At 35.7% G+C, this 12,919-nt stretch overlaps 1 protein-coding gene across 3 annotated transcripts in view; it reads right to left on the bottom strand.

The window, feature by feature from the left end:
- The window catches only part of PTPDC1 (protein tyrosine phosphatase domain containing 1), an 89,850-nt gene that overhangs the window by 39,952 nt on the left and 36,979 nt on the right, over window positions 1-12,919 (bottom strand). Inside the window, exon 2 of one of the 3 annotated variants that reach the window (XM_030847249.2) lies at window positions 9,726-9,813. The exons of the other annotated variants lie outside the window; for them this stretch is intronic. Coding sequence (XP_030703109.1) covers window positions 9,726-9,807 — 82 coding nt within the window. The 5' untranslated portion in view covers window positions 9,808-9,813. The remainder of the gene's footprint in view (window positions 1-9,725; window positions 9,814-12,919) is intronic. 3 annotated transcript variants of the gene reach the window in all.

The following is a 12,919-nucleotide window of genomic DNA, read 5'->3' on the forward strand; positions in this document are numbered from 1 at the left end:
TAAGATAAAACCCCAGAAAAAAACTAAGTAAAGTGGAGATAGGCAATCTACCCAAGAAAGAGTTCAGAGTAACAATCCTAAAGATGATGAAAGAACTCGGGAGAAGAATGGATGCGCACAGCGAGAAGTTAGAAGTTTTTAAACAAAGTCTTAAAAAATATAAAGAATGACCAATCAGAGATGAAGAATACAATAATTGAAATGAAAAGTACACCAGAAGGACTCAATAGCAGACTAAAAGATAAAGAGAAATGGATCAGCGAGCTAGAAGACAGAGTGGTGGAAATCACTGATTCTGAACAGAAAAAAGAAAAGAAATGAGGACAGTTTAAGAGACCTCTGGGATAATATCAAGTGCACTCATTTTGGCATTATAGAGGTCCCTGAAGTAGAACAGAGAGAAAAAAGGCCTGAGAAGATATCCGTAGACACAACAGCTGAAAACTTCCCTAACCTGGGAAAGGAAACAGTCACCCAAGTCCAGGAAGCATAGAGTCCCATGTAGGATTAATCCAAAGAGAAACACACCAAGACACATGGTAATCAAAATAACAAAAGTTAAAGAGAATATTAAAAGAAGCAAGGAAAAAGCAACAAATTACGTACAAGAGAACTCTCATAAGGCTATCAGCTGTTTTTTTTAGCAGAAATTCTGCAGGCCAAAAGGGAGTGACAACTTGTTGATGTGGTGTATCACAGTGATTGATTTGTGGATATTGAAAAATCCTTGCATCCCTGGGATAAATCCCACTTGATCATGGTGCATGATCCTTTTAATGTACTGCTGGATTTGGATTGCTAGTATTTTGTTGAGGACTTTTGTGTCTATGTTGATTAGTGATATTAGCCTATAATTTTCTTTTTTTTGTGGTATCTTTGCCTAGTTTTGGTATCAGGGTGATGGTGGCCTCACAGAAAGAGTTTGGGAGTCTTCTTTCCTCTGCAATTTTTTGGAACAGTTTCAGAAGGACAGGTGTTAGCTCTTCTCTAAATGTTTGATAGAATTCACCTGTGAAGCCATCCGGTCCTGGACTTTTACTTGTTGGGAGTTTTTTTTTATTTCAGTGCTGTGATTGGTCTGTTCATATTTTCTATTTCTTCCTGGTTCAGTCTTGGGAGACTGTACCTCTCTAAGAATTTGTCCATTTCTTCCAGATTGTCCATTTTATTGGCATATAGTTGCTTATACTAGTCTCTTATGATCCTTTGTATTTCTGCAGTGTCAGTTGTAACTTCTCCACTTTCACTTCTACTTTTATTGATTTGAGTCCTCTCCCTTTATTTCTTGATGATTCTGACTAAAGGTTCATCAATTTTGTTTATCTTTTCAAAGAACAAGCTTTTAGTTTCACTGTTCTTTGTTACTGTTTTCTTCATCTCTATTTCATTTATTTCTGCTCTCATCTTTACGATTTCTTTCCTTCTACTAACTTTGGGAATTGTTTGTTCTTCTTTCCCTAGTTGCTTTAGGTGTAAGGTTAGGTTGTTTACTTGAGATTTTTCTTGTTTCCTGAGGTAAGACTCTATTGCTTTAAACTTCCCTCTTAAAACTTCTTTTGCTGCATCCCATAGGTTTTGGATTGTTGTACTTTTGTGTTCGTCGGTACGTATTTTTTGATTTCCTCTTTGATTTATTTCTTCAGTGATCCATTGGTTGTTTAGTAGCATGTTGTTTAGCTTCCACATGCTTGTGTTTTTTACAGGTTTTTTTTCATGTAGGTTATTTCTAATCTTATAGCATTATAGATGGAAAATATGTTTGATATGATTTCATTTTTCTTACAAATTGAAGAATAAAAACTATATGATCATCTCAATAGATGCAGAAAAAGCTTTTGACAAAATTCAACACCCATTTATGATAAAAACTCTCTAGAAAGTGGGCATAGAGAGTGGGCATAGAAAGTGGGCATACCTCAACATAATAAAGGCCATATATGACAAACCTACAGTTAACATCTTACTCAAAGGTGAAAAGCTGAAAGCATTTCATCTAAGATCAGGAACAAGACAAGGATGTCCTCTCTCGCCACTTTTATTCAACATAGATTTGGAAGTCCTAGCTGTGGCAATCAGAGAAGAAAAAGAAATAAAAGGAATCTAAACTGGAAAAGAAGACATTAAACTGTCACTTTTGCAGATTACATGTTACTGTACATAGAAAATCCTAAAGATGCTACCAGAAAACTACTATAGCTGATTAATGAATTTGGTAAAGTTGCAGGATACAAAATTAAGACACAGAAACCTGTTGCATTTCTATACACTAGCAATGAAAAATCAGAAAGAGAAATTCAAGAAACAATCCCCTCCCAAAAAAAGAAACAATCCCATTTACCATCTCATCAAAAAGAACAAAATACCTAGGAATAAACTTACCTAAGGAGAAAAAAACCTGTACTCCAAAAACTATGAAACGCTGATGAAAGAAATCAAAGGTAACACAAACAGATGGAAAGATATACCATGTTCTTGGATTGGAAGAATGAGTATTGTCAAAATGACTACATTACCCAAGGAAATCTACAGATTCAATGCAATCCCTATAAAATTACCAATGGCATTTTCCACTGAACTAGAACAAAAAAACCTTAAAATTTGTATGGAGACACAAAAGACAATGAATAGCCAAAGCAATCTTGAAAAAGAAAAACAGAGCTGGAGGGATCAGGCTTCCTGACTTCGGACTACTACAAAGCGATAGTCATCAAAACAGTATGGTACCGGCACAAAAATAGAAATATAGATCAATGGAATAGGATAGAAAGCCCAGAAGTAAACCCACACACCTATGGTCAATTTATCTATGAAAAAGGAGGCAAGACTATACAATGACAGAAAGACAGTCTCTTCAATAAGTGGTGCTGGGAAAACTAGACAGCTACATGGAAAAAAAATGCAATTAGAACATTCTTTCATAACATACACAAAAATAGGCTCAAAATGGATTAAAGACCTAAATGTGAGACCAGACACTATAAAACTCTTAGTGGAAAACATTGGCAGAACACTCTTGGACATAAATTGCAGCATTATCTTTTTCCATCTGTCTTCCAGAGTAATGAAAATAAAAACAAAAATAAACAAAGGAGACCTAATGAAACTCAAAAGCTTTTGCACAGCAAAGGAAACCATAAACAAAACGAAAAGACAACCCACAGAATGGCAGAAAATATTTGAAAATTATGTGACTGATGAGGGATCAGTCTCCAAAATTTACAAACAGCTCCTGTGGCTTAATATCATCAAAATGAACAACCCAGAAGACCTAAATACACATTTTTCCAAAGAAGACATACAGATGGCCAACAGGCACATGAAAAGATGTTCAACATTGCTAATTATTAGAGAAATGCAAATCAAAACTACACTGAGATATCACCTCACACAAGTCAGAATGGCTATTATCAGAAAATCCACAAACAATAAATGCTGGAGAGGGTGTGGAGAGAAGGGAACCCTCCTACATTGTTGGTGGGAATGTAAATTGGTACAGTCACTATGGATAACAGTATGAAAGTTCCTTTAAAAACTAAAAATAGAGCTATCATATGATCTTGCAATCCTATTCCTGGGCATATATCCAAAGAAAAACGTGGTCCAAAAGGATACATGCACCCCAATGTTCATTGCAGCACTGTTTACAATAGCCAAGACATGGCAGCAACCTAAATGTCCATCGACAGAGGAATGGATAAAGAAGACGTGGTACATATATACAATGGAATATTACTCAGCCACTAAAAATAACGAAATAATGCCATATGCAGCAACAAGGATGGACCTAGAGATTATCTAGGTCCTAGAGATAATGAGTGAAGTAAACCAGAGAAAGTGAAATATTGTATGATACCACTTACATGCAGAATCTAAAAAAAAATGATACAAATGAACTTATTTTCAAAACAGAAAGAGACTCACAGACTTAAAGAACAAACTTATGGTTACCGGGGGAATGGTGGGGTGAAGAGATAGTTAGGCAGTTTGTGACTGACATGTACACACACTGTTGTATTTAAAATGGATAACCAACAAGGACCTACTGTGTAGCACGGGAATGCTGCTCAATATTCTGTAATAACCTAAATGGGAAAAGAATTTGAAAAAGAATAGATACACGTATATGTATAAATGAATCACTTTGCTGTACACCTGAAACTAACAGAACATTGTTAAACAACTATACTCCAATATAAAATAAAAAGTTAAAAAAACTAAGATAAAAAACAAAAGGGAGTGGCAAGATATATTTAATGGGATGAAGGGCAATAACTTACAACCAAGAATACTCTACCCAGTAAAGCTCTTGGTTCTGATTTGATGGAGAAATCAAAAGCTTTACAGACAAGCAAAAGCTAAAAGGAGTTCAGCACCACCAAACCAGCTTCACAACAAATGTTAAAGGAACTTCTCCAGGCAAAAAAGAAAAATCCACAACCAGAAACAAGAAAATTACAAAATGAAAAAGCTCATAGGTAAAGGCAATCATACAGTAAAGGTAGGAAATAATCCACACACAAAGCTAGTAGAGGGGTTAAAAGACAAAAGTAGTAAAATCATCTATATCCACAATAAGCAGTTAAATGATACACTAAACGATTAGATGTAAAATATGACCTCAAAAACAGTAATTGTACAATATTGTAAAGCAACCATACTTCAATAAAAAAGGAAAAACCAGTAATCATGAGAAGAGTACAAATGCAGGTTTTTTTAAATGCATTTGAAATTAAGAGATCAAAAACTTAAAACAATCATGTATATACATAGACTGCTACACAAAAACCTCATGGTAACCACAAACCAAAAATCTATAATAAGTATACACTTAAAAGAGAAAAAGGAATACAACATAACACTAAAGACATTCATCAAATCACAAGAGAAGAAAACAAAGGAAGAAAGGGAATAAAAGACCCATAAAAGCAAATCAAAAATAATCAACAATAAGAACATACACATCGACAATTACCTTAAATGTAAACTGACTAAATGCTCCAACCAAAAGACACAGAGTGGCTGAATGGATACAAAAGCAAGACCCGTGTATATGGTGCCTACAAGAGCCTTGCTTCAGATCTAGAGACACATACAGACTGAAAGTCAGGGGATAGAAAAAGGTATTCCAGAAAAATTGAAATCAAAAGAAAGCCAGAGTAGCAATACTTATATCAGACAAAATAGACTTTATTTTATTTTTAAAAAATTGTTTTATCATTCTTATTTATTGATTGATTTATATTTCTTGGCCAAGCCATGTGGCATGTGGGATCTTAGTTCCCCAAAAGGGATCGAACCCACACCCCCTGCACTGGAAGAATGGAGTCTTAACCACTGGACTACCAGGGAAGTCCAGACAAAATAGACTTTAAGATAAAGACTGTTACAACAGACAACGAAGAACACTACACAATGTTCAAGGGATCAATCCAAGAAGAAGATATACAGATTGTAAATATATATGCACCCAATATAGGAGGCACCTAAATACATAAAGCAAATATGAACAGACATAAAGGAAGAAATTTACAGTACCACAGTAGCAGTATGGGACTTTAAAACCTCACTTGCATCAATGGAGAGATTATGCATACAGAAAATTAATAAGGAAACACTGCCCTTAAATGACACATTAGACCAGATGGATTGTATTGATATATATATATATATATATATATAAAGCATTCCATCTGAAAGCAGCAGAATACACATTCTTTTTAAGTGCACATGGAATATTTCTCCAGGATAGATCACATGCTAGGCCACAAAACAAGCCTCAGTAAATTTAAGAAAATTGAAATCATATCAAGCATCTTTTTTAAAAAAAATAAATTTATTTATTTATTAATTCATTCATTCATTCCTGGCTGCACTGGGTCCTCATTGCTGCATGTGGGCTCCATCTAGTTGCAGCGAGAGGAGGCCACCCCTAGCTGCGGTGCACGGGCTTCTCACTGTGGTAGCCTCTCCCACCATTAAGCACAGGCTCCAGGCACACAGGCCTCAGCAGTTGCAGCACATGGGGTCAGCAGCTATGGTTCAAGGGCTGCAGAGCACAGGCTTAGCAGCTGTGGCACATGGGCCCAGACGCTCCGTGCCACGTGAGATCCTCCGAGACCAGGGCTCGAACCTGCATCCTGTGCACTGCCAGGCAAACTCCCAACCACTGTACCACCAGGGAAGCCCTCAAGAATCTTTTTTGACCACAATACTATGAGACTCGAAATCAACCAGAAAAAAACTGCAAAAAACACAAACACATGGAGGTTAAACAAAATGCTACTAAACAAGTAATGGATCACAGAAGAAGTCAAAGAGGAAATTAAAAGAAAACCTAGAGACAAATGAAAACAAAACACGACAATCCAAAACCTATGGGATGCAGCAAAAAGTTCTAAGAGGGAAGTTTACACTAATACAAGCTTACCTCCGGAAACAAGAAAATCTCAAATAAACAACCTAACCTTATACCTCAAAGAACTAGAGAAAGAAGAACAAACAAAACCTGACGTTAGTAGAAGGAAAGAAATCATAAAGATCAGAGCAGAAATAAACAAAATAGGGATGACAAAAACAATAGCAAAGATCAGTGAAACTAAAAGCTGGTTCTTTGAAAAGATAAACAAAATTGATAAACCTTTAGCCAGAATCATCAAGGAAAAGAGGGACAGGACTCAAAACCAATAAAAGTAGAAATGAAAAAGGAGAAGTTATAACTGACACCACAGAAATATAAAGGATCATAAGAGACTACTACAAGCAACTCTATGCCGATAAAATGGACAACCTGGAAGAAATGGACTAATTCTTAGAAAGGTACAAACTCCCAAGTCTGAACCAGGAAGAAATAAAAACTATGAACAGCCCAATTACCAGTAATGAAACTAAATCAGTAATGAAAAAAAAAAACTCCCCAACAAGTAAAAGTCCAGGACCAGATGGCTTCACAGGTGAATTCTATCAAACATTTAGGGAAGAGTTAACACCTATCCTCCTCAAACTATTCCAAAAATTTGCAGAGGAAGGAATACTTCCAACTCATTCTATGAGGCCAGCATCCCCTGATACCAAGATCAAAGAAAATTATAGGCCAATATCACTGATGAACATAGATGCAAAAATCCTCAACAAAATACCAAAATCCAAACCAAATCCAACAATATATTAAAAGGATCATATACCATGATCAAATGGGATTTATTCCAAGAATGCAAGGATTTTGCAATATCTGCAAATCAATCAATATGATATACCACATTAACAAACTGAAGAATAAAAACCATGTCATCATCTCAATAGATGCAGAAAAAGCTTTTGATAAAATCAAACATCCAGTTATGATAAAAACTCTCCAGAAAGTGGGAGTAGATGTAACATACCTCATCTTAATAAAGGCCATATATGACAAACCCACAGCTAACATCATACTCAATGGTGAAAAACTGAAAGCATTTCCTCTAAGATTAGGAATAAGACAAGGATATCCACTCTCGCCACTTTAATTCAACATAGTTTTGGAATTCCTAGCCACAGCAATCAGACAAGAAAAAGAAATAAAAAGAATCTAAATTAGAAAGGAAGAAGTAAAACTGTTAATGTTTGCAGATGACATGATACTACACATAGAAAATCCTAAGGATGTCACCAGAAAACTACTAGAGCTGATTAATGAATTTGGTAAAGTTGAAGGACACAAACTTGATACACAGAAATCTGTTCATTTCCATACACTAACAATGAACTATCAGAAGGATAAATAAGGAAACAAGCCCATTTACCATTGCATCAAAAAGAATAACATACCTAGGAATAAACCTACCTAAGGAAACAAAAGACCTGTACTTAGAAAACTGTAAGACACTGATGAAAGAAACTGAAGATGACATAAACAGATGGAAAGATATACCATGTTCTTGGACTGGAAGAATCAATATTGTTAAAATGACCATACTGACCAAGGCTATCTACAGATTCAATGGAATCCCTATCAAAATACCAATGTCATTTTTCACAGAACTAGAATAAATAATTTAAAAAATTTGTATGGAAACAAAAGACCCCAAATAGCCAAAACAATCTTGAGAAAGAAGAACAGAGCTGGAGGTATCATGCTCCCTGACTTCAGACGATACTACAAAGCTACAGTGATCAAAACAGTATGATAGTGGCACAAAAACACACATAGATCAATAGGGATAGAGAGCCTAGTATAAACTCAAGCACTTATGGTCACTTAATCTATGACAAAGGAGGCAAGAATATACAATGGGGAAAAGACAGTCTCTTCAATAAGTGGTGCTGGGAAAACTGGACAGCTACATGTAAAAGAATGAAATTAGAACATTCTGTAACATAATATACAAAAATGAACTCAAAATGAATTAAAGACCTAAATTTAAGACTGGTACTGTTCAACTCCTAGAGGAAAACACAGGCAGAACACTCTTTGACATAAATTGTAGCAACAGTTTTTTGCATTTGTCTCCTAAAGCAAAGGAAATAAAAGCAAAAATAAATAAATGAGACCTAATTAAATCTAAAAGCTTTGGCACAGCAAAGGAAACCATCGACAAAATGAAAAGACAACCTACTGAATGGGAGAAGATAGCTGCAAATGATATGACCAATAAGCGATTAATATCCAACATATATTGATATAAACAGGTCATACACCTGATGAAAAAATGGACAGAACTGAACAGACATTTTTCCAAAGAGGAAATACAGATGGCCAACAGGCACATGAAAAGATGCTCAACATAGCTAATCAACAGGGAATTGCAAATTAGAACCACAATGAGATATCACCTCACACCTGTCAGTATGGCTATCATTAAAAAGAACACAAATGACAAATGTTGGCGAGGATGTGGAGAAAAGGGAAACTTTGTACACTGTTCGTGGGAATGTAAATTGGTGTGGCCACTGTGGAAAATAGTATAGAGTTTTCTCAAAAAACTAAAAATAGAACTACCATATAGAACTTCCACTCTTGGGTATATATCCAAAAGAAAGAAAAGCATTAACTCGAAAAGATACATGCACCCCAATGTTCACAGCAGCGTTATTTACAATTGCCAAGATATGGATGCAACCTAAGTGTCCATCAACAAATGAACGTTTAAAGAAGATGTGGCGTATATATACACAATGGAATTTATTCAGCCATAAAAAAGAACAAAATCTTGCCATTTGCAGTAACATGGATGGACTTGGAGGGCACTATGCTAAGTGAATAAGTCAGAGAAAGACAAGTACTGTACAATATCACTTATATGTGGAATATAAAAAATACAACAAACTAGTGAATATAACATAAAAGACTCACAGATATTGAGAACAAACTAATGGTTACCAGTGGTGGGGGGAGCAATACAGGAGTAGGGGACTGGGAGGTACAAACTACTGGGTGTAAGATAAGCTCAAGGATATATTGTACAACACAGGGAATATAGTCAACATTTTGTAAGAACTGTAAATGCAAAGTAACCTTCAAAAATTGTATAAAAAATTAAGGAATAAAAAAGGCTAAGGTCATTAATCAGGATTTTGAAAAGGAATTTTAACAGGTGAAAATAGTAAGGCAGAAATAAACAAAAGGCTGTAAGTAGTACCTGCAACTTGAGATTCCAATATGAAGAATCAGCCTTTTCTTTCATGTGTATTCATATAACTATTAAACTCTAGTTTACACAAAGACAAAAAGCATATTAAAGAACTATTACCTTTCATGTTTGCAGCATACCCACTGTTATTCACCAAAGTAGAATATGGTTGTTCATTTTGAGGCAAGACTCCCGCAGCCATGGTAGTCTGTTGGGGGAGAAAAGATTACTTTTTGAAGGTTTGCCTATAGAATATTCATATGTTAATCACGTATAATGTGCTAGACTTCTACTGTCTTATACAGCAGTCATTAGCTAAGGGGTTATTGAGCACTTGAAATGTGGCTAGTACAGATTTGAGATATGTTGTAGATAAAGAATACAAGATTTTGGAGACTTGTACAAAAAAAGAATGTAAAATATCTAATTTTTTACATTTATTTGGCATTGAAATATTTTTGATATATTGGGTTAAATACATTTTTAAAATTATTTTTCTGATTCTTTTTATTGTTACTGGCGAATCTAAATTTGAATATGTGGCTCACATGATATTCTACTGGACAGTGCTGTGCTAGACAGTAAGGACATTACAGAGAAAAATAAGACATACTCTTCCTATACATTTATAGTCTGTTGGGAAGATAAGATGTAGACACAAATAATGCTAATATGTGCTAAGTGTCACAAGGCAGTCTTGGACAAGCAAGACGGCTGTCCAATTTGAGGGTAGGTGCAAGGCTTGAAGAAGGAATTTGTACTTGAACTGGGCTCAAGAAGTAACATTTATTGTGGACATGACAGTACACTAGGCAATTAAACAGAAGCCCTCATTCTTTACTAAAAGTAAGGTAGATAGCTAGTGGGAAGCAGCCGCATAGCACAGGGAGATCAGCTTGGTGTTTTGTGACCACCTGGAGGGGTGGGATATGGAGGGTGGGAGGGAGATATGGGAACATATGTATAACTGATTCACTTTGTTATAAAGCAGAAACTAACACATCATTGTAAAGCAATTATACGCCAATAAAGATGTAAAAAAAAAAAAAAGAGTTTACTGAGTTTATGACTTTACAGTTAACAGTCTTCATCTAGCTCATGCTAAGCTATATGGCTAAGTGTTCACTGTGTTCCTATGGTTTCTCCACTGAGGAAAGTGAAGTAAATCTTTTTATGTGTCAAAAAGCAAAAACTGCCACCTTTCTGAAGCCCCTATTATGTGTTGGATTGTGAAATAAGGAAAACACATTGATCTTTGTTCCCTGGTTCCTGACACAGAGCAACTAGACCATCGTAAATTCCTAAGTGATAGGAGCCCAAGGAGCCTCTTTTGTTCCAATTCTAATGAGGCAACTTTAACTCTAGGTGGGCTACTGGATGGCTCCTGGATTGCACTGGTCACCAGAAAGACCAAGCCATGATTAGAAGCTTGGAATGTTCTAGAAGGGGAGAGTTGACTGTGACACAACAGAAAGTCACACACAATATTAACGTTTTTTTCTAAATAATGATTTTAATATTTTTCTTTGAAAAAGCACGTTTATTGTTTGGGCATCAATGACTGGGGGGGGTCAAACTATAATTTTTATATGGTTATGTATTTTTTTTAAATGCTCTAAAAATCTGTTGAAATTTTTTGCACCAATAAATTAACAATGGCAATTAATACAGCCTTAATATTTTTCCCTAGAGCATTTATTTTTGTGAGAAAAATCACTTCACAAATTTCAGGGGTCCTCCGAGAATTTCAAATTCACTAAAATTTTATTTCTAAAATCAAGTTTTATATGCTCAATAGGTATAAAATTTTTAATCTAAAGTCCTATTCAATGAAACTGTCTCCCTTCAAAAGAAATACAAGAATTAAAATCATAGAGGTGCTCTAACATGAAAGAAAAAAGAAATTCCTGCAATATTTATATACAAATCTGGTATCATACTAATTAATACAAAATTTTATAATGGGCATAACATTTCAAATGAATGTTACATAAAGACAAGAAGTCAATGGACTAATGGAACAAGTTGTTCCAGGAAACTCATTAGCAAAAACTTAATTTGAAAGAATATACATTATGATTAGATTTACAGTAAACATTTTTACCATATTACTTTTCCAAAATTTGGACTTTTAAAACATGTTTTGACCAAAAAACAATTTATCACCATGTTAGAACCATGGAATTTTAGAGCAGTCAGAGTTCTAGCCCAGGCTGTTTTGTAGATGAGGAGTTATAAAGCATATCCCAGGTGATCCAGCATGTGGTAACAAGGTAGAACCAGTTGTCACTTTTTCTGTGAAGGCTTCCCTGATGCCACCCTAAGCTCTTCAGCTGTAATGTAATGAAATGCGACTACTGGACTGGCTCCCCTGCACACCACGGGGTCTCGAGAGGAGAAGCCATGATTTGCTCATCTCTCTCTCTAAAGAAGGGGAGAGTCTGGTGTAAGGAACACATTCACTGCACATCTGTTGAGCTGAAATGGGCATACTAGACTGAGTTTCATGGATCTATTCATGTCTTATTTATGTGTGTATCCCCAAGACCTAGAGCTCACTGAAAACGTGGCTTTTCATGTTGTGGTTAAGACTCCCCGCTTCCAATGCAGGGGGCGCGGGTTCGATCCCTGGTCGGGGAATTAAGACCCCACATACTGTGCCGCGCAGCCAAAATAACAAACAAAAACAAAAAAACAGAAAAACTCCATGGCTTTAAAGAGTGTTGAATTAATTTTACTCTTTTGGGTAGCAAAAAGTACAAATATGATTGTGGACTGTCTTTAAAAACTTTCTTTTTAACTAGCCCCTCAGAAACTCAAAGTTGTAAGGAACCTCAGAAGTCCTCTATTAGAATCCTAACCCACAAGAGCATTCTCTCCACAATGTCTTTGAACAGTAACACTGACATTATCACACAGCTCTGGTAGTTAGAAAGCTCTTTATAACGTGGCCACTCTGTAATTTCTGCCCATTGGTGAGAAATATTTCTGCCCTTTGAGACTACACAGAACAATAAATAAACCCTTTCTTCCTCATATCAAAAGCTGGCTGGCAATCATCCCAAATTACATCTTCCCAGACTAAGGACCAGCAGTTCCTCCCCTCACCGTTTTTCATATGTAATGGTTCTAGACCTCACAGACCTGGATGCTGTTTTCTATTTACACTCTATAGTTATTCATATCCTAGTACTCAGAGCTGAGAGGTATCCCTCAGGTGGCGTGTGATCATCAAAAATTAGAACAAAAACAATCAGCTCCTCTGTCTGCAGTGAATGTGGCTTACCATCATATTTCAGCAGTCTCAAGCAGTT

This window comes from Globicephala melas, chromosome 6, assembly GCF_963455315.2.
Source record: "Globicephala melas chromosome 6, mGloMel1.2, whole genome shotgun sequence".
Taxonomy (NCBI): domain Eukaryota; kingdom Metazoa; phylum Chordata; class Mammalia; order Artiodactyla; family Delphinidae; genus Globicephala; species Globicephala melas.